Source organism: Macrobrachium nipponense, chromosome 47 (assembly GCF_015104395.2).
Source record: "Macrobrachium nipponense isolate FS-2020 chromosome 47, ASM1510439v2, whole genome shotgun sequence".
NCBI lineage: Eukaryota > Metazoa > Arthropoda > Malacostraca > Decapoda > Palaemonidae > Macrobrachium > Macrobrachium nipponense.
This window is the reverse complement of record NC_087222.1, coordinates 24,561,195-24,588,078: the sequence shown is the minus strand read 5'-3', so window position 1 is coordinate 24,588,078 and position 26,884 is coordinate 24,561,195. Positions and strand designations below refer to the sequence as shown.

The window sequence follows — 26,884 nt, the reverse complement described above, 5'->3', positions numbered from 1 at the left end:
TGTAACTAAATGAAAACTTTTTCTGTACAAAACCATTACTGGAATGAAATAATACAGTTCCTACAATCTTTCTCTCTTTAAGCACACGGAGGCCATTTAAAAAAAAAAAGATTTACATAGCAGCTGACATTCAAACAACAATTGTTGAAGCACCTTTAGTAAGAAAGAAAAATATAAAACTAGTCTTTGTGACTTGCACCGATTCTGTGCAGCGAGATCTAACAAAGGTAATAATAATTTAGCAGTTCTACAATCCTTTGCACAGTATCAAATGTCATTGCTACATCTGTAAGCACTACGACGATTTCAGAACAGTTTCTAGTTTTACACTAATGCTGATAGACGATCAGAGTCTTCGTTTTCTACAGTGACAAAAGATATAAAAACAATTCATCTTGAATTTCTGTACCAAAGCTTCAAGTGAAGTCATTCCTTTGCCTTCGTTAACCGACCAAGAACATTTTCTCATTTTTACGTATGCAACATAAACTGGCACTTATAATATGTAACAATAAAGACGACAGAACACGTAACTGATTTACACATAAACATCTGCCGTAGTGCCGAGCTGCTAATGAAAAGTGCACCACTAACTACTACGACTAACCAAACTAAAAAGTTACGAGGAATAGGGACGAGAACTTAAAAAAAAGTAATTCGAAATTAGTTAACCGATATACGCATTCACTTATATTCATTACCTTTATGTCTATATACAACTACTATAGTGATCTGTTCTACACCCTTCTATGATACAAAAAGGGCTTGTAATACTGACCTCTCTCTCTCTCTCTCTCTCTACGGAACGAAAGAAATGTGTAACTATGTACGTTATGTCATCTCCATAGAGTGAATATCCCTTAGGGTGAAAATAATATACAACATATATGCAATTAACAGTAAACAGAAGAAGATGAGTGAAGTTTAACCCATAAACAGCAAAGAGTTATCAGAAAGACAGATTCATGCTACTGAAGTGTCATTACATTATTAAAATGAGTTACAGATATATAATAGAAGGGTATATAAAGTATTCGATGAAATGCATCGTTAAAAAAACTAAAACTAAAATTGTCTGGCTTATTCAATATCTTTTTGAATATTTGTTCAATGATTAACTCGGATTTGGAAGAGCCAAGAAGTAATTTGACTGGTTTAAGTTAAATTCTTTTGATGTGGGACACAGGTTCAAACTTCTAATACCACAATTCTGTACACAAGGTTACTCAGATTTAGACAAAGTGGGTACATGATTTTAAAATCTGACGTAAGAAAGGTATCAGTGTCATCTGGACCCTTCAAGTCAAGATCTAATCAATGTTCATACCAACAAGGTCTTGACAGACCCGGAACTGATCTTTATGCCACAAAGTTAAGGACTGGTTTGTTGCCGAGTATGAATCCTGGTCGCAACTAAATCACAGAGAAATACAGAGATTCTTTTAGCAGGGCCTTTTGGAACTGGTGTGAATTTAAACTTAAAAGCTGCAAGAGAGAGAGATATGGAGAGAGAAAATGAAAATCAATTACCTCAAGTGCATTCTAACACAATATTTCGAGCAGACAAAGCTTTGAAATAAATAGAGCGCTAATCAATTTCCACAAAATAATCGCAAGAAATATACAAAAGCTTCCATAAGAGTTTAGCAGTTGTTTAACCTGTAAGCTTTTCAAGAGAAATGTGTTATATAATTCATGTCTGTGTCCAGAACTCAGGTACCGTACATTACGCGTTAAAGCACCGAAAGGCAATTAAAATGTGTCTGTGACAATGGCTCCTGTCTGACGAGAGAACTGCCTTCAACTGCTGTATGCTTAAGTCTGTGAGATTTCTCGTCCGCTGGAATATACCTCTGTAACTGTGCCTTAATCCAACGACCAAGTAATGACATCCTAACGCTCAAGTGAATGATAGATATAATACAGAGGATATCTACAAAATCTATGTATAAAATTACTAATATAAATAACCCCCCCCCCCGATAACAATGTAGAGAATACGATGTATCTCGAGTCTCCAGTAAACTGTACTGAAGCCAGATATTTTACCATAAAACCAGTAAACTTTTGGAATTTTCATTATACTACACTTACGTCATTTGCCTGTTGGCCTTTTCAGAGTTCTGTAAGAACAGGAAAATTAAGTCTTGTATCAAATATACTTTACAATACTTATGAATTACTCATAATACTGTATTTTCTCATGATTATTACATGCGATTAAACTTGAAAGTGTTCCTTAATTCAAAACGGCCTTTTGCATTTGTCCCGTTTATATCTTTGGTGCTTCAAACTAGGGAGATTATTCTCTCACTTCTCTCTATACAAATAGATTTCTCCCTAAGCTTCATTTGCAAATGGTCTACAAAAAGTACTTATCAAAAGTTCCTTTCTTTTTAAACCTGCCAGTCCTGAAAACCAAACACTCTGATCTACACCTGCAATCACAGAGGTGTCCCCCCTTTAGCGCAGGTGGTCAGGCCGCTGGTAAGTCTGATTGGCCAGGCTCTGGTGGATGGGAGGTTGGAAACACCTCACGTGCTCGACGGGGAGGTTGTCCGGGTCACTGGTCTTGAGGTACTTGTTCAAGACGGCGAAAATCTGCGAGTTGAGCACCTGGAACCGTCGGATTCTGTCACACATTCTCTTGAGGGGCTGGAAAGATAAAAATAAGGGATTGTTGTATGTTCAAGAACAGTGGTGATGCTACTTTTACGTTCGGAAGTTTCTCAGCCATTAGTACAGTAAGTACATCCAAATTCATTTTCCTAACTTAGCTTTATTTTCAAAGTATTTTATTAGTACTTTTCTTGGACCTGTTTCACATTTACATTCAGGTACTGTATGGATGTAATATCCTGCAGAAGATTGCTTGACAACCAACTATCTTACTTGAAGTGTTCCATGTGAAGGCATGTATTATTTGAATAACAAATGGCTAAAATATCACTCCTTCCAAGCAAAAAAAAAAAAAAAATTATACTAACATTTTAAAATGTACAACTAGAAGCAAAAGGAAAATATTTTCCCATTGCCAAGAGTGATACCAAAACAAGCAATGCAAAACTTACGATGCCCTTAATAGTTTCGTCCTTCCCGTCCACTTTCTGCACACGGAGGATGTGGTAACAGAAATCGAGGGCTTCGAACCTTCTCTGCTGACCCAGGAGCACGATCATGCAGCATCCAGCCCAGTTCAAACCTTCGCCGAAGAGTTGTCTGAAAGGGCACACAATTTCAAAGGAGTTGTTTAAAACAAGAGATTTTTTGTAACTGTCAGCTTAATATTTTATCTTATATGTGAACATTTAAAAAGGAATCCATCCTAGAAAGGGCTGATCTGGGTGCAGGTCATAGTAAAGAGTTAAATCAGTTGACAGAAAGGTCAGTTACCAGACAGGCCCAATAATGGAGGGAGCACAATACCAATTGAAAACTAATAACGGCCTTAATAAGAGGAATAAAACTTACTCGACCGTGAAATTGTTAGCACCGACAGGTATGCACATGACGAACTGCAGGGCCGACCACAGTCTGTGGAATTCCGTGCACTCGTCCACGTTCATGACCCCGTTAGCTGGGGGTGATCCGTGCCAGATGGGATCCTCTAAGAAGGACTGAATTCTCGTCAATATAACCTGTGACAAAGGAAAGAGATGTTTACTCTGTATATACAGAATAGAACAGAATAAAATATTAGAGCGTATTAATACATTCTTTTCTATTTCATAAGCGAGATCTGCACCATGTGAGGTGCATTGATGGCACAACCCTCCTATGGGGTATATATAAAGAATAACATTTTCTTTGAGTTGCATTTATTCTCATCCCTTTGAAGGAGGCACCAAGTGTTTCAGAAAAGCTTCAGAATTTGTGGTAAACTTTTCACCAATATACACCTCAAAAGTTTGATACCAGCCCAAAGGGTTTGATTTCATAGAAGGGACATAGATTTGAAATAAAATACTCCAGTATGTGGCCAAGAATGTAATAAGAAATTATTACAGTTTAGACCACAAGCAAAAGGCAGGAACATACCACAAGATATCCCTAAATACCCCTCAGGCTGATTACATGAACATGAAGCCTTACAGAGATGAGTCTGCTCAGTCTACTGCGAACATTCTTCTCACACTTACCTCGAATATAGACAGGCCGCAACACAGTCGCTCTCTGGTCAAGAGATCGCCTTCCCTTGCAATCATAGCTTGCTGTGAGGGATAAAAAGAAATATTAGGAGATAGTACTACTTGCTTATTTATAAACCGACTGTGACCGGTGGCGTTTAAAGTTAAATTATATGCTGTCAGTCTAAAAAAGATTTTCCTATTGCCTTCACAAATTATAAAGTATATAAGCATTGAAATTAAAGATTTCAATAGTTTGCTGACCATCATGTGCACTTCTCAATGCCTACTCAGGAGAGGAGTTTAGCCGATGGACGTCACGCAAATAAACTTCACTCACCTTAGCGGTTCCAAGCCTCTCAATGTTGGCAACAATCTGGAGGGGAGCGTATTTCGATTCCAGCCTCTTCTGCTTCGTCTCCGGTTTCTCGCCCTCTGGAAAACGGCATGGGAACAGTAACAAGTGTAATTAGGTTCACTGGAGCACAAACTATTTGTGTTTGTGAGGGAAGACTCAAACTACTGGTATGTAATCCTCTACATGCACACTTTAGACTTACAAACTTTCAGAGATGAAAAGTTTCATTGTCACATGGAATGTGGAATATACAAACTTTACTTCATGTAATTCATTGCCACTTTTCCAAAGAAAGATCAAAGAATTTTCTTCTTATGTACTTTTTACATAAAAACCTACATACTACTTTCAAAGATACAAAATTCCATTTTCACACACAATGTTGCATATACAATCTTTTTTTCATGGTATTCATTACCACTTTTTCAAGGAACAATTCAAGAATTTTGTTCATCATAAACTTTTGTATGTATGGAAATTCAAGAATTTAACATACCTTTGCAGTACGGCCGAGGCAGAATATTTTGGAATGGAGCGGCCTGGAGCAAGTCGCAAACTTCTTCTTGCGTGAGAGACTGTTCAACAAGCAAGCAGAACAGAAGGGCATTGCCAAGCTCTCTGAAATGGTGGAACAAATCCGTTCTGGCATCTGGGTACTGGACGATGTCGTTTAGCTGGGCATGGTAGTATCCAAGTACGCCTAGAATGAAAAGATTAGATATTGATTAGTGGAAATAACTGATGCAGAAGTGGATGTACAGGAGATTCAAAATTAAAAACAGTCTGAATGTAGTTAAAATAACAAGTGTGTGTTGATATCTATTGTTGGCCAGGCTGGCCTGCATTGAAAATTCTCAGTCTTAGCTGATAGAGAGAAAAAGAGAGTGAGTATTCTACACAATGATGGAGAGAAAATGAGAGAGAGAGAAAGAGTACCCTACAAAAATTTCGACAGTTCGAGAGTTTCTGCAACTACACCTGGATTTGATATCACGATTTAATAATTTTCTGGTTATTTCAGTCTAAAAATCAAATTAAAACCAAACAAATGCAGCCTTGAATCTACAAACAAATTCAAACTGTGTGCAGTTAGTGATAAGTTACAAGTAGAAAACCCTGCAGGAGAAACAAAAAGACTACGTCCAAGAAACACTCACCCGGAGAGCCATAGTCGTATCTTGGCAACTTGCACTGCTTGGGCATTGCTTGCAGGAGGGTCTTTGTGAACTGGTGGATGTTCCCCTGAATCAGCGAACGGATGATCTCCAGGAGCTCCTGCATCACAACGGCAATGCCTTGGTAACCCAGAACACGGACTATGGACCGCAGATGAGGAGGTCCCAGGAATCCTGTGAAAGTACAGGAATAAAGTTATACATATAAAACTAGTCGAAATGGATACAGAACCCCTGGATTATATTTTTTTTTCTCACTTTTTTCTATCACGGGTGGCTCCCAGAAAAAGAAAGGATGAGATTATGTACTGCTACATTCACGGTTGGCCTTCTGAATTTTGGATAGACAAACCCTGGCATAAGACTTCTATACCTATAGCCATTTCATACATACGCACAAGGAATAATGAAAACTGTTAAAGAAAAAGAAAAAAAGAAGCATGGAGAGTTCCGTGGGCTGACAGTAAACGGCGACAAAGTCGCTGATTCAGGGAAGTCAGTTGCTGTATTTCCAAATCTGAGGACTGTGATCAAGTCTGTTTGGTGAAATGAGCAGCTACAATGATGCTAAGAATTCTCTCCTATTAATTTCATATTATTATTATTATGTGCATTAAAGCGACTATACTTTAGACTTAATTTGTATGTCTGTTGTCTAGAAGGTTGAGCAAATGTTACATGCCAATTTTCCTGTAGTTTCAGCTCTGAAACAGAGACTGACAGTAAAATGGTTTGACAGGTGTAACAGGAGGAAACCCTTGCAGTTGCACTGTGAAACAGCTATGGAAAGTAAGATGGAAGAAGGAGAACATGAACAAAAGTACAGTAAAAGGAATAAAAGGGTTGCAGTTAGGGCCAAAGGGATGCTGAAAAGAACCTTGCGCACTACCCAACCACGGGGTAGACTCACATACAATCTGCCTAAATTGTTCAGTGACAAACTGGATAACGAAACCAAACCACGACTCACCTGAATACTGAGAGTATATTGTTGAATATGCAACGTTCAAGGCCTTGCTACCCCACACCATGTATGGAGCAACATTAGGGGGTTTGTCTCGCTGCACGGCCTGTGCAAAGGTTGTCACGGCTGCCTTCACGAACCTGGGAATTAAAGAGAGGGTGAATTAGTTTGAGATTTAATCTGAACTCTCGTAGAGTATGTCTGAAAAGATTTCAGACACTTGTCGACACTGTCTGTGGTATGTGGGAATCTATGTTTGATGCTTAATTAGCAAAATTTTCACTCTGAGCTTTTATTGTAAAGTTACTCCTTACGATTAGAATGTTTGATATCTTTGGTCATTCCCTAGAAAAGCTTTGGATGTCACAATAAAAATGATGGAAAAAAATATTGCATTCTGAATGTATATTCACGTTTTTTCTACAAATGACACAATGTTACATCATTCGAATAGTTATAACGTTTTTAACTTGCTACCTATGCCAGGAAGTCCCAAGGGACTTGTTCATACAATAAGGGTTAATATTAGCAGAGTGAGGACAAGTCTTAGTAGTTTTACACAGCTTAGCAGGACAGGACAAAAGAAACTGATAAAATGAGAATGCAAAATCTAACACTGATTTGCATCGAAGGGATGCTCTACACAAAGTACACACACCACCCTACTAAAAAATACACAGTACTGTGCAGACTTTACATATCTCATACTGCACTTAAACAGGCCTGAAGAGTACAATGACCAACTTACAAACGATTTGACATAAACAATGTAACTCATTTGTAATTAGGGAGGTGTCTGTACATCCAGGAAGTAGTGACGACCTACCTGTTAGTAGCAGCATTGTAGCAGTAGTTTGGCAAGAAGTCATAGTTCAGCTCCCAAAAGACGTGGAGGGTCGTTCTGCCGTAGGGCGCAAGGACGTTGTGGTTTGCCTCGCGAAGTTGTGCGTCAAAGTCATCCAACACTAAGAGCTGGCTGAGTAACTTGTGCGTCTGTCTGTTCACCTCGATCAGGCCTTCGAGTTCCTGGGAAAGGGAGAAATAGGGCACTAGGAGAGAGGTACTACAATAGGGACAGCATTACTTATTCAATTATTTGTCTTTCTCTGCTAGATAAATGATTAATGACATTGCAGTCCTTATTAAATATTTCAGCCTTTCTCTATTAGATTAATGATTAACAATGTGTGCATTACATGTACGTATAATTGTTTTAATCACACATTTGCATAAAATGTAAACAAAACACTAGCTGCCATTGCTGTTAAGCCTGTTTTTAACTGTACTATAACCAAACATTAGACTGTAGCAGGTACTATCAATTCAGTATGAATCAGAACACACAAGAAATAGGTCTAAAAAATGACATATGACTGCATACCACAACAGAGGTGATGTCAGCTCCTTCAAACCGTGCAATGGCGACCTCCAGGGACTTATGCATAGAGGCATTTATGCGCTGACAGATGAGCTTGTTCAGATCGATGCTTCTGCCCAGGAGCTGGACATGTCGCTGCTTCAGGAGAGTTTCATACCTTTGGCAACGAGAAGGAAGGAAGAACCGGTCAGTTGTGAATGTTACTACACTGATACCAGAGTTAAAATGTTATTGTTAGTATACAATAAGGTTTTGTACATACTTACCTGGCAGATATATACTTAGCTATACGTCTCTGACGTCACGACAGAATTCAAAACTCGCGGCACACGACGACAGGTAGGTCAGGTGATCTACCTTACCCGCCGCTGGGTGGCGGATGTAAGAACCAATCTCCCTTTCCAGCCAGAATTTTTCCTTCCACCGGTCTCCTGAGGGGAGGCTGGGCGGGCCATCAATCGTATATATCTGCCAGGTAAGTATGTACAAAACCTTATTGTATACTAACAATAACATTTTTGTACATGAACTTTCCTGTCAGATATATACTTAGCTGATTGACACCCTTGGTGGAGGGAAAGAGACAGCAATATAAATATGGAAAAAAGGGGAAAACAACACTAGTTGTAGGATGTAAAAACAACCTTGGTTCTTACCTGTTTAGGCAGAAGACTTCGTAGTTACTGTCTATGAGTCTGCGTTGCCTTAAGAGCTTCAGCGAGGGCGTGACCTACAGCTGACAGACTCTTTGGGTCTATCAAAGGGATTTGGTTGTCCGCTTACTTGATAGAATCCGAGCAGGATCTGTCAACGGGGATTCGCCCACTTATATGACAGAACCTAACCACTATCATTGCAAGGAGCTCAAACATACACCGATCACCTAACCAATCTAATCATTGTTAGCACTACGAAATGAAAAACATGCCTACCCGCATGTTCTTTCAAACAACCAAAAACTTACAACCTAACAAGGGGAAAAAATATATACTACTAAGGATATGTCTCAGCTCCCTGCCCCAGCACCGAATCCGCCGATACGTACGGGCCTAACCCGAAGCACTTTCATACGTAATTTTTGACGTCTCTCAGATAGTGGTTTGCAAAGACTGAGTTGCAACGCCAGAATGTTGCCTTCATAATATTACTCAGGGATATGTTTTTGTTAAAAGTCAATGACGTGGCAATAGCTCTTACCTCATGAGCTTTGACCTTAAGAACTTTGTATTGACTTTCCTCACATATCGCATGCGCTTCTTTCACCAGGCTTCTGATAAAGAAAGAAAGCGCATTCTTCGAAAGTGTCCTCCTTGGATCTCTTACAGAGCACCAAAGGTTGACATCATTGCCCTTAAGTTTTTTTCTTTCTCTGTAGATAGAATTTCAAAACTTCTTACTGGGCAAAGAGACCTCTCTGCTTCCTCGCCTACTAATGCAGACAATCCTTGTACTTCAAAGCTCCTAGGCCAAGGATTTGAGGGGTTCTCGTTCTTGGCTAAGAACGAAGGAAGGAATGAACAGATAGCTGCATCTCCTCTGAATCCCACATTTCCTTCTAGTGCATGGAGTTCACTAACCCTTTTTGCGGAAGCCAATGCCATGAGGAAAATTGTCTTCTTCGTGAGGTCTCTAAACGATGCAGACTGAGGCGGTTCGAACTTATTGGACCTCAGGTAACGTAGCACTACATCCAGATTCCAACTCGGAACCCCTGGAGAAACCTTCTTGGATGTTTCAAACGATCTTATTAGATCATGAAGGTCCTTATCTTCTGAAATGTTTAAGTTTCTGTGCCTAAACACTGCAGATAGCATGCTACGATAGCCTTTAATGGTTGATACCGCCAATCCACTTTCTTCCCTAAGGAAAAGTAAGAAGTCTGCTATTTGTGTCACAGAGGTACTGGAAGAGAAAAGTGATGGTTCCTACACCATCGCCGAAAGACGTCCCACTTCGATTGGTAGACTCTAAGGGTAGAAGGCCTTCTTGCTGCTGCGATAGCCGTTGCAACTCTTGCCGAAAAGCCTCTCGTTCTGACCAAACTTTTGACAGTCTGAAGCCAGTCAGATCTAGAGCGGGGAGGTTTTTGTGATACCTCTCGAAGTGGGGTTGTCTGAGCAGATCGATCCTCTGTGGTAATGTTCTCGGAAGATCTACTAACCATTCCAGTACCTCTGTGAACCATACTTGTGCGGGCCAGAACGGGGCTACCAGCGTCATCCTTGCTGCTCCTGATTCTGCAAATTTCTTTAGAGTCTCTCCCAGTATCTTGAATGGAGGAAAAGCATACGTGTCTAGACCCTTCCAATCTAGTAGGAACGCGTCTATCGACACTGCCCTCGGGTCCGATATCGGAGAGCAGTAGTTGGCTATCCTCATATTCTTGGCTGTGGCGAAGAGGTCTATATGAGGTTTGCCCCAAAGCTTCCACAGGTCCTGGCAAACATCTTCGTGCAGAGTCCACTCTGCCGGCAGGACTTGATCTTTCCTGCTTAGGAGGTCTGCTCTGACGTTCTTTTTCTCCCTGTACGAACCTGGTAAGGAGACAAATCTTCCTTTTTTCTGCCCAAAGCATAAGTTCTTTTGCTGTCTCGTACAGGGAGAAAGAGTGAGTCCCCCCTTGCTTCCTGATGTAAGCCAGGGCCGTGGTGTTGTCCGAGTTGATCTGAACTGTTGAAGCTAGGACGTGGGGCTCGAAAGCTTTCAAAGCTAGCCAAACCGCCATCAGCTCCTTCTTGTTGATGTGCCAGGTCACCTGTTCCTTGTTCCAGGTGCCTGACACTTCTCTTGAGCCGAGCGTCGCTCCCCAACCTGTTTCCGAGGCGTCGGAATACAACACTTGGTTGGGGTTCGGAATGTGAAGGGACATCCCTTCTGCAAACTTGAGAGGGTTGGCCCACCAAGAGAGGTCCTTCTTGATTTCCTTTGAAATCTCGAAGGAGAACTCTAGGTTTTGTGAACGACACCTCCAGTTTCGATGGAGAAAGAACTGGAGAGGTCTGAGGTGCAACCTTCCTAGAGAAAGGAATTGCTCCAACGAGGAGAGTGTCCCCAACAAACTCATCCACTCCCTCGCTGTGCATACTTCTTTCTCTAGGAAGGCTTTGACTTTCTCTGACCCTCGGGCTATCCGTTCTGGAGACGGAAAAGCCCGAAAATCCAGAGAAGCCATCCGAATCCCCAGATAGATACGATCTTGACTGGGGATCAACTGAGACTTTTGAAAGTTCACCAAAAGTCCCAGAGAACTTGCCATGAAAAGGGTCTTTTGTAGGTCCTCCAAACATCTTTCCTGAGACTTGGCTCTGATCAGCCAGTCGTCCAAGTAAAGGGACACTCTGACTCCCTCCAAATGTAGCCATCTTGCTACATTTTTCATTAGGCCTGTAAAGACCTGAGGGGCTGTTGAAAGTCCGAAGCACAAGGCCCTGAACTGGAATATCCTTCCTCCCATCATGAACCTGAGGTATTTCCTTGACGAAGGATGGATAGGCACATGGAAGTAAGCGTCCTGAAGATCTAGGGACACCATCCAGTCCCCTGGCCGAAGGGCCGCCAACACTGAGGATGTCGTCTCCATGGCGAACTTCCTCTTTTCTACAAAGAAATTCAGGGCGCTTACATCCAGAACCGGTCTCCATCCTCCTGAGGCTTTTGGAACTAGAAAAAGGCGGTTGTAAAAGCCCGCTGAGCAAGGGTCGCTCACTAGTTCTATAGCCTCTTTCTCGAACATTTGTTCCACTGCTTGTGTTAAAGCAAGGCTCATGATGGGATCCCTGTACCTGGCCACCAACTCCCTCGGAGTCGTTGTCAACGGTGGTCTTTCCGTAAAAGGAATCAGATATCCTTTCCTTATTATAGAGAGGGACCAGTTGTCCGCTCCTCTCTTTGTCCAGGCTTCCGAGAATCTTAGAAGTCTGGCACCTACTGGTGTTTGGAGGACTACTTCCCTACTTCTTAGCTCTGACAGAGCGTGAGAAGGATCTACCTCTCTTGAAAGTTCTATTACCTCTCGAGGTAGAGGCTCTAGAAGGGGGGCCCCCTCGAAAGGGCTCCTGTCTAGCTGGAGTCTCCTTCTTAGTCTTCGTCTGGAAGGAGGTCTTAGGCTTCCGTGCCGACTGTGCGAGCATGTCCTGAGTCGCCTTCGCAGAGATAGATCCTGAGATGTCCTGGATTATCTTCTTTGGAAAAAGCAGAGGCGAGAGCTGCGAATACAGGAGAGAGGCTCTTTGGGCATGCGAAACAGACTTCGTCAGAAAGAGCAGAAGACTGATCTCTTCTTAAGGATCCCTGCTCCAAAGAGGGAGGCTATTTCGCTCGATCCATCTCTAACTGCTTTGTCAACCTGCACGTTAGAACACTGTTTAGATCTTCTGGCGAAATAGCATCCGGGTTCTGAGTCTTCTTAGGCCAAGACCCCCAAAGACCAGTCAAGGAAGTTGAAGACTTCCAAGACTCTAAACATTCCCTTCAGCAGGTGGTCAAGCTCGTTCATAGCCCAGGTCGTTTTAGCCGACAAAAGAGCCGAGCGTCGTGCTGCATCCACCAGAGAAGAGAAGTCCGCATCCGCCGATGAAGGAAGACCCAGACCTAAGGGTTCTCCAGACTCGTACCAAAATCCGAGTCTGCCCGTAAGCTTGGAAGGAGGGAAAGAAAACACAGTTTTTCCCTTTCTCTTCCTTAGAAAGCAGCCAATCACCAACACCTCTCAAAGCCTTCTTCATTGAGATGGTTGGCTTCATCCTCACACAAGAGGAAACTTTCGTCTTCTTCGAAGTCGAGAATAAAGAGAGAGGAGACGGAGGAGCGACGGGAGTAAGGGAGTCTCCAAACTCTTGAAGAGTAGATCTGTAAGGATCTTGTAGGACGAAACTGACGAGTCCTTCACCAAATCCTCTTCTGAAGGTTCAACTTCATCCACTGAAGAACCCTCCGCTTCTTTACGAGTGCAGTTAGCCTTCTCTAAAGAAATGCGCCTGTCCAGAGAGTGTCTAGTAGTAGACTGGCGCCTATCAGGGGAAGCCAAAAGTTTCTGGAGAGCTCCTCTCGAATGAGTCCTTCCTACTCTGATGAGTGCTTGCTCTTTGCTCCTTAATCCTACTCCTAGAATTCCGGGCTTCCAAGGGGGAGCGCCTGCTAGGAGAGGAGAGCCTACTATGCTCAAGGCGCTTCTCAGGCTCCATGCGCCTGTTCAAAGGAGAGCGGCTGCCAGGCGAGCTGCGCCTACCATGAGGCGAACGCCTACTAGGCTCTTGGCGCCTACTTACAGGAGAGCGAAGGTCTGGAGAAGGTCGCTTACTAGGAGACCGGCGTCTACCATGCTCCACAAACTTCGCACCCGACTTGTGTTGTCTCTTCAAAAGGTAGTCTCCCAGAAGAGACATATCTTTCAGGCTCTACGCGCCTGTCCTGAATCGAGCGGCTAAAAGTAGAGCCGCGCTTATCAGGAGAAAAGCGCCTATCAGGAGAAAAGCGCCTATCCTCCGCACCACGCTTGGGAGCGGGAGAGCGTCTACTTGGGGAGTAGCGCCTACTAGGCTCAAGGCGCCTAACATAAGGCGAGATCCTGTCTCTAGACGAATCCATCAAAGAGTAGGCTCTCTTATCCGGGGAATGAAGGATCTTCGTAAAAGAGCGCGAGGACGAGGCTGTACGCCTGTCTTTAGACGAACGCCTACTAGTCGCTAGATCCCTTCCTACTGGAGAGATGTAGTCACCAGGAGAAAGCTTCTTGGGCGATTGATGCCTGGAAGACGACAAGCGCCTGCTGAGGGAAGAGCGCCTCCTTCCATCCGCTGATAAAGGAGAGAGAACCGACTCTGACTGAGACGGTAAGACAGGTGAAGGAATCCTAGACTTCTTGACAGGGAGAGAGACGTCTTTCCGACGCGTTCCTCCTGCCAAGGAGCCCGCCAGTGCCGAAATCTGCGCTTGCAGTCCCGCAAGAATTCGAGCTGGAGATCTTTTAAAATCCTCCACCGGAGAAGAGGCTCGAAGCCTACTATGAGGCGAGAACTCCTGCTCCCTCCTGGGTTTCTTGATCTCTACTTCCGGCTCTTCTGGAAAAACTTCCGGGCTGGAAGGAAAGGAGCCAGGCGCCTTCCAGGCTCTCTTCAGCGGTCGTGAAGAATCCGAGGCGCTCCATCCTCTTCTAGGTGAAGGTGAGGAAGACGAAGAGAAGCATTGGCGCAATACCTCCTTCTTCGCGCGAACAAGGGCAGCCTGGGTACGAGCATCAGGATCTACCGAGGGGACGCCTGATCGGTGGGAGTTCTCCCTAACCTTCCTGCGGCTTTTGACTTTCCTCCTCCACTGGGACTGGGAGTCTGGAAGAGGTCTAGGCCTGGAAGCATTAAGGAGCCGATCAGACGCACCCTCCACTGCACTGGGGTCACTGCACAATTCACCTTCACTACTCTTACCTTTGCAACGAACGGATCTTCTTTTCCATGCTAAGGATCGTGGCTCTCATGGTTGCCACTTCCGTAGTCGTATCCTTAGGTTCGATGCAGGGCGCAGGAGCTGAAACTGGAGAAGGTTCTAATGCTACAACAGGATTTTCTTCTAACTCGCTAATACGAGACTTACTAGAACTCCTAGAAGAAGCCTTTCTCACCCTGTCTTTCTCTAACTTCCTCAAGTAGGAAGAAAGAGCCTTCCATTCACCCTCATCCAACTTCTCACACTCATTACACGGGTTATCAAAAGAACATTCTTTACCTCTACATTTAAAGCAAACTGTGTGAGGATCTACCGTAGCTTTCGGTAGTCTCACCTTGCATTCATCCATAGCGCACACTCTAAACATAGAAGATTTCTTAACCTCTAACTCAGACATCTCGAAATCAAAGAAAAATCCAAATCAATATCCAAAAACAATCCACAAATGCGTATGCCAAGCCAACAAGATCAGGTACTTCACCGAAAGTCAGTCCAAATAAATCCACGGCAACGAGAAATGAATAAAGCTGTCAGGAGGTAACAACCACAGGTGTAGTCGTCACCGGCGACAGAAAAATTCTGACTGGAAAGGGAGATTGGTTCTTACATCCGCCACCCAGCGGCGGGTAAGGTAGATCACCTGACCTACCTGTCGCGTGTGCCGCGAGTTTTGAATTCTGTCGTGACGTCAGAGACGTATAGCTAAGTATATATCTGACAGGAAAGTTCATGTACAAAAACACAGACATAAGAATCAAAGGCTCACATTTCAATGCAATACAAGTTTTCTTACATATCAAAGACGAAACTACAGTACTTTGTCTACCAGATCGTTCACTTAGGCTTAATTTAGGCCTAATGAAAGGAAAAACTCACCTATTGGCTGGTGGATAATGTATTCTCATGTGGTGCTGACTGCATTCTCCTCTGAAGCGCTTATCCAACAAGATGCTGCGGAGAGCGGGGAACATTACTTACAATTCAAAAAAGGAGGTCTTAGTGTGACCCATTTCAAAGACATTCTTTCAATACTTGAGATGGAATATCAACAGATAATCTGTCTATGGTTTACGGTACTACCTGACTTTTTCTCGCTTTGCTATGTCACAAAATTTTGAAGAACATATTTTTCTGGAACTTATGCCTACGAAAAAGTAAGGTAGCACTGTACGTATAATCTTAATCTACCATTTTGAAGTGATGGTGGCCCCTTCACCTGTGAGTTTAATTTGTTCCATGGCTGAGCTTGTAGCTCAATTTGCTCGCACAACAAATCAATTTCCACCGTTGAAAGTATTAATCCATTCCAACCCTCAAAATGCCACCCCATATTTTAATGTTTAATGTTATTGAATACGGAAAATACATTTCTAAATAACAAATATTGTATAAAAACATAATAGAAAGAGTATGTAAAGATATAACAAGGTTTTACACAGAGTACAAGTAGTGTACACGAGATCCACTGATGGCACTACAACCCTACAAGGTCTTCACAAACGAGCAAAAGCATGAGCAAGCTATTTATTTGAAGGAGCTGGACAGCCTAACTGGGAAAGGCTAAAGACTATAGAATAGACTATAGAATTGAGGCTACAGGCCAAGCATTGGGACCTAAGACAGCGTTAATCACTGCTGAAAGGGACATTGAGAGTACAGGAGGTTTTGACAAGTCTAACTGGAGGGGAAAACTTTTGCAGTTGCACTAGGAGGTAACTGTTAGCGAGGATGAAAAGTCCGACGAAAGAGAAATAGAGTTTATAAAGCGAATGGATAAAAGTTCGAAGCTTCGCACCTCCCAGCCAAGTGCTTGTAGTGCGAGAAGATCTGCTCGGACAACTTGAAGACAAACTGGTCAAAGCACAGGTTGACCTCTGCTTCGATCTCGTCGTACAGGAACTGCTTGCGGAACTGCGTCAGGGCGTAGTAGGCACTGTCGTTGTACAGATCTAGCGGGTATAGCACGCACCTGAAATAGCCATGGATATATGTGGGTTACGGCGTCACATGTATAGTGTTTGCAAGATGCATATATAAATATAAAATGCAGTTGCTTACAGTGTAAAGAGCATGAAAATTGGAGAAAGACTAAGTTTAAGATGTTGAACAGCATACAAGGAATTATAAGTCTAAAACCCCAGCTCCACACACACAAACTCGTCGACAATACTCACTCCATCATAGAAGCGTCCTTTGTCCGCAGAATGTGATCTGTCAGTATCCAGGGCATGGACATTTCAATGGGGAACTGGAAAAGGGAGACAAAAACATTGTGAAATTACAATCAAGATGTGTCAAGTGTTTGGAAATGTCCCACCCTCTATTTCTTCATCATTTTCACCCATCACTATCGTACTAAGCCAAGGCTATGCTGTCTACAATACTGGCTCTACAAGAAGGAGACGAGGATTCGTTCGTTAGCTGAACTTTCCAACGGTGGCATTACTGTAAGACACTAACTTGCGAGTGCAGACTGTCTCCTGAATTGTGGGCAGAGATCGTGAGCAAGAACACCATCGTAAAATTCATATGAGGTGGAGCAATAAAGAGAAAAAATATGTATTAACAAACAAGTTTTGTAAAACTTATACAAATACAGTTTCCTGTATGTTTCTGTAGATTCTGAATCCACAAAAATATGTGTTAACAAAATATTCTTGGTAAATAACACATCTACAGTTTCCTGTACATTTCTGTAGATTTTTAATCCAAAAGAATGGCGCCCAGTGGTAATTCAGTGACAGTCCACACTCCAAATGTCGTCAAAACGTAAGTTACAAGTTAAAGTGGTCAGCTACGGCAACTTCTATGAGACATACCCACACCCTTGCTAAGATTAACAGTAATCTCAACTAAGAATCACAATCTTCAGCTACATATGTCAGCTAACCCATGCACGAAAAAAGTACTTTGAGTTAATGTCTCACCAAAACCAAACTGAAAAACTTTGTGGCATTCAAGACTATACTAATCTAATCCCCCCTTTGTCAGATGTGGTACAGTACTTTGCACAGTTTGAAACACACCTAAACAGAACAGAGAAAAAGTTATATATAACATACGTAACTGGCGACATCGGCATTAACATACAATAAGCATGATGCTGCTTTTGACAGTTCATGTGTTGATGAAACTGTTTAAATGACGACAGCGCAGCTAACCAAAACATGTAAGCCGACATACAAAATACCACAGAAAATTATATATATGAGAATTTGTTTACAAGATACAACAGTTTAATGAGATCAGCTGATGCCAATATTCTTTTAAAACAGCAAGGCAAAAATAAAATATCTGTACAATTTATTTAATTCGATAGCAGTTTTAAATAAACTTGAAAATGGTATAAATCTGTCAGCACGTGTAGATGTTATTTTAAAAAAATGAGATCTGTATAATTTATTGCATTCTGCAGCGTATTGAAACTCGAAAACAGTAAGTTTTGTGTCGAATCTGTTAGCAACTGTGAATATGGTTAATAAAAGTAAGATATCATACAAAAAAGTTTATACGTTATTTCTATTTAATGCTATATTCCCTCAGTAGACAAATACTATATTAATGCTGTTACATATCTGATTATTGTAATGCAAACCAGTTCGCAGCCTGAGTTACTGGTCCTTCGTAGGCATTACAGTAAACAGTAATCAGTTAACATTGTGAGTTACGATAATTAGATCCTTTTACAAAATTAAGCCTTTGAGTGGTAACCAACAAACCTTAATCAGCGTGTTCCTAAGTGACGGACATCTGCACCAAAAGCGGTACAGTTGTCCAAGACACAGAGGCAACAACAGTGTTAAAAATCGCAAGCTCAGTGACCTTAGACGAACGTGTAGTTGTTAAAATAACAAAACAAGTGAGTCTTAGCCTACGTGCCAGTATACTGTGATTGCTGACGTGAACATTGTACACGATACTTCTGTGCAACACATGTAAATGTACTCCGAAAGACGAGCTTAATGAAATTAAAAGACATCAACGTGACATTAAGAGGGCCAAGCGTGCTAGAGATTGGATTTAGTAAAAAAATAAATTAATTTAAGTTGTTATACATTTACTTAAGCATAAATTGCATGAAATAAAATTTTGACAAGATCCTGTTGTTATCAATACTAAAGTTTTAAGGTTATGTAAAAATTATCAACTATAATGTATGGTACTCAGAAGTTGTAGGCAGTCTGACACTTCATCCTATGTTGGTTCACTGGTTGTATGTTTAGTAAACAACAATTTTGAACCAGGCTAAAAAAAAACCCAAATCTTGACACCCGATGGCACAGGATAAAAACGCAGTTAGTTGTTATCAATGACACTTACAAAATACTACTACACACTGTTAACCTCTCACCCCAAAACAAATGAGTAAACCGTCCTCATGCAATACACCGTACGTTAATATGAGTGACTAAAACAAAATGAACCGGCTTAACCAAGAGTTAGTACATCATCTTACAACAAGGATGAATTGAGCTATGGAAAACCTGAAGAAGTTTAAGGTGAGAGACAGAATTCAAGAGTTCCAAACCTGACTGTACAGAGGCTATGTGTCGTAGAGGAGAGACTACTGGAAAGAATCTTGTAAAAATATTTCACATGAAAACTACAACCCTCAAACTTTCCTATAAAAACTACACAAAATTGTGGAAGGTTTCAGACGTTGGAATGATACAAAAAAGGGCTGTGAAGGAGTTCTGAACACTGGAATGATGGTGATAACAGAAACGGAAGGAGAGAGGTTTAAGAACCTTCCTTGAATCCGGTGGAATCTGCAATGGCCCCTACAACCTACCAAATCTCTAAAGAAAGGAGTCTCTCTTCTGTTTTTCCAATGCTTAAGACAGTGACGGCACCCGATTACCTAACCTCAGGCCTACGTGAAATGAGAGAAAGTTGAGAGAAATGAAAATTGAATGGGGACTACCTGAAGGAAATGACAAGTTGGGGAAAACAGAAGAAGAGCATAGTTCCGAGGTATACATAATATATGTACAAGGAAATAATAATTTTCCAGGCCACTGAATCCCAAGACTGCCAATTTTGCACGACCAAGTTGTGATAACATGGCATAGAAGCACAAGAGAGTAATCTAGGACTTCTAAGACTGATAACATGACAAGGACAGAATAAATATTGGAAATTATTAACGAGATCTTTAACATTTGTCCAAATGTGCCTTTGTAACTGTAAAGTACTAAGGAGCCAAAATTTACACAAACAATGCAATGAAGAAGTAGCAGAACGTTCACATTCCAAAGCATGTAAGGACATCTTCCCAACAATAGGAGGACCGGCCAGTACCAGTCAGCAAAGATTTGACAAGAACTTGTAGGTTACACGCCCAAAATGACATAGTCAGAGGTTTACAGACTCCTACAACAAACCTTGGCAGTCTTGTGAAAGAAGAAATGGAAAATACGGCCCAGAAGTTGTTTGTGTATTTATTTTGATCAGTTCTGTGCACACCACATGACTTGGAAAAAAAGTAACGTCTTTATCCTAAGTCACACTTGGAAAAACCACATTCTGAAGTCTTGGAATTCAGTCTAATTCTATAAGAATGTCTGCACAATACAGTGGACAACGTAAGGTGCTAAGTAGCCAGTATTCATGTCAAGACTAAAACATTGGAATGTCAAAACTACAAAGTCACTCCCTAATGCAACAAATGAAATTAACTTTGATTTTATCCACTTATGTTTCAGCAACAGCAAACACCAGGCTAAATTACTTATAAATCACTATAGTAATAATGTTCTCCTAGACTTACACCTAAAAACTCAACTACAAGTTATCAAATAAATGCTAAATATACTAAGTCTAAATGATAACACAGAACCTGTTCTCAAATATACCGAAATATCTCGGGCTATAAACTACATCCGTGTCTTAAACATTCTAAAATGGATCTTTTGTTCTGCATTGCCAGATGACAACCCACAATTATACACTTCAAAATTACCTTAAAGATGAAAATAAATTGTAAACTGCCAGTTGATGATACTAAGTTCTTATGAACAGTTTTTAGCAAGCTCAAAATTCCTGATGTTCTAACATTTTCTGAAGCACTTACATTATAACATTAATGCAACAGAATTAAATTATACTAAAACATTGTCAAGGCATATATTAGCTCATATGATTAGCATTGCATTAGCTTATATTATTGACAAAGGCTTGGAAGTTACAGAAATGACAAACTCTTAATCATAAAATTCTAAAAATTTCCAAGGAAAAAAATCTAAGAACGCAACAATGATTCTTTCTTTTTCTACTTCAGATACGTAACCTACTTAAATATACACAACTATTGTCTGACAAACTAGAAATAGAGAAGCAATATGTATTATACTGTAAGTTCCTCCTTTTCAAACATAAAACTACTTATAAAATAATCTACGACACTAAGTCCAACTAAGTGTGCTTTGGACTAATCTGACCGACGCATTTGCAAACCTGCGTTCACAACCTTTACGCAAGTTCGTGTTCTAGGGGAAAAAAACACGGTCAATACTCTATCTAAACACAGCACGGCATACCACAACCTAAAAGTTTAAAATTCGACAGGGCTGTCCAGGCATTTCTTTCGAGGCTAGACCTATTTACTGTAATCTAATGACAACTATTAGTCAACTGGCACTCTAAGGAGGTGCACGTATCTAAGTAAAGCAGCTCAAGACAACAGTTGCCATATCTCTTTTCCACGATTCACAAATAAACCTCATGATTTCCAGCCAGGTTCTTAAACTCCTCCTTGTCTGATTCCGTTGAGGTTACTGTGTCTCTTGACAAACTGAAGCTTGAACTGTCATCAGCTGCCAGAAATCTGAATGAGTTTAAATCCCAAAATTACTGTCCAGAGATGTTACGTGTCTTGACAAACTGAGAGCAGCTCATATCATTATTAGTGCACTCCACAAGTTTAGTCAACCAAAATCTGAATCAATACAAATCACAAAGTTATCGTCCAAACAAGTTAAGTGTCTTGACAAACTGCGGACAGCTCAGATCGTTGACAGTGCAGTTTACAAGCTTAGTTGACCGAAATCTGAATTAATGCACATCACAAAGTTATTGTCCGAATTCTGTATGGACCTCGAGTGCCCGAAGAATATTCTAAACTAATCTGGGGGTCCTCTTATGTTTTACAGGCAAGGTTCCGTTGCAATCATGATTCAGCCACTGAATATTGTTTGTATTTATAAACACTGGACAAGGTCAAAATTCTTTAGAATTAGGAATGCACTGTTAATCTAGCATACTCCCATCAGGGAAAGGGTTTAAGGTTTAAAAACCTGACTGAAGCACCCATCACGCTACGATAAGTCTCACAAAACTGAACGATCAACCCAAACGCAAAAAAAAAATTAAATAAATAAAATGTGAACTTAACAAAAGTTAGTTTAAGTGCATTTCACAAACTGGGGGTATACAATTCTTGCAGGCATAAAATCTCTAAAGTATATACCAAGCAGTAACAAAAAATTTTTCCTAGGAGAACACAACTCGTAGCAAACCAAAATAATACAACAGTGACTAAAGGCTACCTCTCGTCAAACGAGCGTCATCTACATTTGCTTAGGGCAAGGGTGTATGCCGATCGGGACACAGGGAACAAACGAACGACCTCTCTCTCTCTCTCTCTCTCTCTCTCTCTCTCTCTCTCTCTCTCTCTCGTTCGCAAACATTACAGAGAGGGTGGGAAAGTCTAAGAGGAGTTCCCAACAGAAGGAAGCCTACATTATAAAATTCAGCCAGAAAGTCTCCCTACGCACAGCCAAGGGAAATGTACGGAGTCAATAATAAGGATGCAAGAGTTACGAAGGCAGGCACAAGCAAATGCAAGAGCAGCGCGGCTGAGGCAGAGGCAGAGCAGAGCAGGCACAATGACAGCAAACATCAACAACTGAAAAAGAAAATAAAAAAAAGGGCGGGAAGGCGATACCTGTATTCTCTTGTCCATAACCACCAAATCTTTACATTCCTCATTGTGCTGGTGGTCCACTGTGCACTTCTACGGAAGAGGAGGAAGGCAGGATGTGCACCAAGAGGGGGAAGAAGAAGAAAAAGAAGAAGATAATATAAAGAAGAAGTTGGAGAGGGCACTCGACAAAGAGGGGAGAACAACATGTCGGAGGGTTTTCAAAAATGGGGAGGCGGACACAGAGACAATGTTTGAAACCTTCGTGAGGAGATGGAATCAACATGTATGGGGGCTTTTGCACGCACGTGGGAGGACGTGGTATTGCAGAACGTAAACTGATTGCGGTAATGATCTACGAGACTCATCAACAGCAATTTGCGAACACAAATGAAACCACTGACATTAATTTACAAAACATGACATCATAATTGATCCAAATTCTTTCCAGGAAAGACATTAGTCTAAGAGTACTATCTAAGCTTGAAAACTTGACACTCTAACAAGTAAATACTTTCAACAAGGAAGAATAACTGTACACATTCACAGCCAAGTTCAAAAAAGGACAAATCAAGAATCATCTTACAAGCGACGCCTCTCCCTTCGCGCGAGCAAAGCAAAATGTTCTACTGATTCGAATGAGGATGAGGGACAATGAAATACAGTCTGCGCATGAACAACAATGAGATGAGAGGTTTATCAGGTATCCAGATATAAGCTTGAGACACTCATATGCCATTTCAGCATGGGGGGGAGGGGCGGGAAACTAACACTTATTTAAAGTTGGCATGGATAGGGGTGACACACACGCACAAAATAAATTCAACAAGGGAAAAGGGATTTTAGGTGGTGACATCACAACTGCAAGGTGACAATTTTGACAGAGTTCCTCTTATTCACTTCTCGTTTCAGTAGCAGACATCAGAGATTTGACTTCCGTGATCTACAGTTTTTCCCCGTTTGAGATCAAACATTACAAAGCATGACTTTCATGCACTGATACAACTGAGGGTGTTTGGTCCCAAATCGTTTTTATAAACTGTTACAAAACTTCAAGTAGGGCAGGGCTGAAACATAAACTTTACATATAGCACTACATAACCACAAAACATTACAGAAAATTACTGCGAAAATTTTTACAGCACATCTACAAAGACGCATTACTAAATCGTCACTCTGACGTCTACTACCGAAAGAAAAGGAATCACTTTCACAAGTACCTTGACCCTACAGTGGTGGGGAATGGATGAACGGACACAATACTGTGCTTGGACAATTTAAAATAGGAAAATGTTCAACAGAAATGAAAGAAAAGTAACTGACAAATACTATGCTGTCATCTCAGCTGTCAAAAAATATTCCATTTCACACACACAAACCAAAACATGGATATCAAGTACCAGGTACAATATTTGCAATGATTTCTCTGGATTAGATGATAATATACACAGTACGAAAATACTTTCGTATCACCTGGAAAATATAGATATATGACAGTCACTGTTCTGTAGAGGTTAAGTAGGAATAAATACTCGAACTGAAAAGAAACAAATTGATATTTTGATCTAGATGATCCCTAAGTACTGACCAGTAAAACCTTTTCTTGCAGAACATGCAAGTTCAGCAAGGATGTCCCTGCACCTTTGAATAATAATCATGATATGACAATTTGTCGAAAATTGCATTTTTCCTAACTATACAAACCTGAGGTCTTTAACAATAGGAAGGTAACTAGCGGCAGCTGGGACGGTCGTAAGCTTCGAACAAGGGTGGAGAAGAAACGGTAGTTAACTGCTTGTCCGATCGTGCGCGCGCCCGCGCGCCCGAGAGGTGAAGAATCACTTTTGCTTTAGGCCCATGCAAAAATTGCAGAGTGAGGGTGGCATGAGGTGGGACTATATGTAAAGGGACCTCAGGTTTGTATAGTTAGGAAAAATGCAATTTTTGACAAATTGTCATTTGTTCCGATACGTAATACAAACCCTCGGTCCTTTAACAATAGGAAGACTCACTTCTTGGTGGGAGGAATCTGAGTCGTTTTGGTGAACAGACTGGTGTTCGTCCAACCCTTGGGAGTGCCTCCCTGGTCGTAAGAGCAAGGGAGGGATCCAAACCTCTGTCCGATTGATCGGGTGTGTGCAACCGCAGGCTCAATGGTCAGACCTCTGGGCCAAGTACTAAGAGAGAGCCAAGCGTATCTCTTCGTACCAGCAAGAAGAACTTGTTCCTGTTGCAAGAGACAATCATAAAATGATGGGTTTGTCTCAATTTGGCATCCACTTCCTCCCCCTTGTTGGAGGAAGTGGTGGATATTTACTCCTATCCCTACTGAAAGGGATAGGATGGTGCTCTATTGAGTAGCTCACCTGCATCTCGTCCTTACCCAGCACGGTGACGACCGTGTCCCTCTACCCAAAGGTAGAGGGAAGAAAAAGATGGGAAGAGGAGCCAGTCACACTCTCATTCCTCATCCATTCTTACGGTCACACCAGGACTCGATGCTGTTCAGCCTGCGAGGGTTCTGGGTTAACTACACAACGTGTTGAGCAACCACCACGGTTCCCAAGGAAAAAAGATCCAAGGAACTGTGGGCAATATCCTGAAGGTAGAAGGAGGTGCATGCGGTCCGGTTGGACCAGGCGCCTGCCTTCATTACCTGCGCCACGGAGAAGTTCTTGCGGAACGCGAGAGAATGATGAAGAGGCGTCCACACTCATCCTGGGTGTCGAGTTTCTTCAGAACAGCTTCCGTCCGCCACCATTCACAGGCACAAAGCAGCATAGCCTTCGTATCGGAGGCGGTGAAGTCCATTAGGGAGGGTATTGTGAAGGACTCGAACCAATCGTCAGTTACCGAAGGGTTCTGAGTCTTCGCTAACGAAGATCGGTACGAAATCGAGCGTCACAAATCCCCATCCCTTTTGTGCTTGACTTCTCAAGAGAAGTCATGCAGTTACCTAAGACGAAAAGAAGGGAATAGTCGTATGACCTATCCCTCTTCTCGACTTTGGTTATGTACAGTACTCATACTGACAAGCTATTAAGACGAAGTAATGATTGCTCTGGAACAACCGAACTAAGTCCACAGCATAGTTCGTAACTGACTCGGGCGCTCTGACAGCTGCCGACTGACTGGTTCGGAATCAGTAGAGGCAAGTTGTCCAAGGGCATCCGGGTGTAAGGTCACAGTGACCTTCGCCCTCTTTAAAGAGTTATGCTGAGACCAAACAAATAAAATATTTGTTAGTCACCGATGCCGGACGGCGCGGCGATGATTCTCTTAATGCATAAGCTCAAAAGGCGAAAGTCAATTGCCTTCAAAGACCGAGGTCCCTGATGGCAAGAAAATCTCATAGACGTTGAATCTCAGCTTAAGGAGAAAATAACACTATGTGACGTTGAAGACGAAGGTAGGCAATGAATGCAACCTACGTCTTCCAGCTGAATCGAGAGAAGGAATCTCAAGATTCTAAACCTGTGCTTACAAATGACTGAAAACGCTAACCGCCATTTCATTGCTGTCCGTTGTGCAATGAAAGCGGGGGGGCGTTCTTCAGTAATGAAACACAGGGGAGAGCCGCTTGAAGAACTGCTTCTAATGGGCTGAACGTTTGGAAGTAGAGCTGGCAGGTGTGGGAGTAGGCGATGTCTTTCAATACATCTGCTAATCCGGGGTGAACAATGAACAATTGTAACCACCTCCGAATACAAGATATTTTGAGGACAAACTCAGATTCCGCAAAAATCATTCGCATTATCGGGATACGATGCAGCAAGAGACTATTACAGAATTCTGTTTACCGTGCGGTAAACAGAAAGATGAGAGTCGAATAGATATCTCTGTTTAAAATTCTCGCAATACCGAAGACGATGAATACTAGTGTTTCACAGCAGTAGATGGTCATTCATGTATGCGAGAATCCCCGTTAATCAGAGACTTAAGTCCGTGATTGTTGGGCAGAGATACGGTTGTTATTCAATCAAAGCAGGTGAGAAAGACATAAACTACCGTCTATCTCAAAGCGGCAGCTGATACTGAAATGCCCTCGGGCAATTCAATACGCAGTAGCTGTCGCTGACTCGTCATCCTGAGTTGCCAAGTAATCCTTTCCACGAAGGAATGCGTTCGGCTAGAACCACCGAGCATAAAAAGATATGCTCGAGCAATTATATTTAAAGCGAAACTAATTTCGGTAAATATAAAAGCTTAAATGGCGTTGTTGTGACAACACCATAAGTATATAAAATTGAAACTGAAAGGAAACTCCTGGGAGGTTGCAGGCAACCCGGGTTGCAGTTCAATTAGAATACTTTTCGTCTAAGTCGCAATCCGTAGAATAACCAGGATATGCGCCTACCCCTCGGACCATTCAACTGCTTAGCAGAATCATGTCGCGAGGTTAATATACGTAGTATATTTGTAGGATTCTGAACAACGATCTCCATCCTAAATTCTTTCCTTCAAGAAAACAAAATAAGGATTGGAGATCGACCACCTTCGTTCTCTATTAAAGAGAGTGA

At 41.8% G+C, this 26,884-nt stretch overlaps 1 protein-coding gene across 1 annotated transcript in view; it reads right to left on the bottom strand.

The window, feature by feature from the left end:
* Positions 1-1,983: 1,983 nt before the first annotated feature.
* Positions 1,984-26,884, bottom strand: part of LOC135204769 (cytoplasmic FMR1-interacting protein-like) — a 46,422-nt gene continuing 21,521 nt past the window's right edge. The window contains exons 13-26 of the mRNA XM_064234937.1: positions 22,389-22,457; positions 16,618-16,691; positions 16,239-16,412; positions 15,320-15,394; positions 8,006-8,159; positions 7,451-7,650; positions 6,631-6,764; positions 5,643-5,834; positions 4,982-5,185; positions 4,468-4,562; positions 4,140-4,211; positions 3,472-3,638; positions 3,072-3,219; positions 1,984-2,655 (exon numbers count right to left, since the gene is read on the bottom strand). Coding sequence (XP_064091007.1) covers positions 2,464-2,655; positions 3,072-3,219; positions 3,472-3,638; positions 4,140-4,211; positions 4,468-4,562; positions 4,982-5,185; positions 5,643-5,834; positions 6,631-6,764; positions 7,451-7,650; positions 8,006-8,159; positions 15,320-15,394; positions 16,239-16,412; positions 16,618-16,691; positions 22,389-22,457 — 1,950 coding nt within the window. The 3' untranslated portion in view covers positions 1,984-2,463. The remainder of the gene's footprint in view (positions 2,656-3,071; positions 3,220-3,471; positions 3,639-4,139; positions 4,212-4,467; positions 4,563-4,981; positions 5,186-5,642; positions 5,835-6,630; positions 6,765-7,450; positions 7,651-8,005; positions 8,160-15,319; positions 15,395-16,238; positions 16,413-16,617; positions 16,692-22,388; positions 22,458-26,884) is intronic.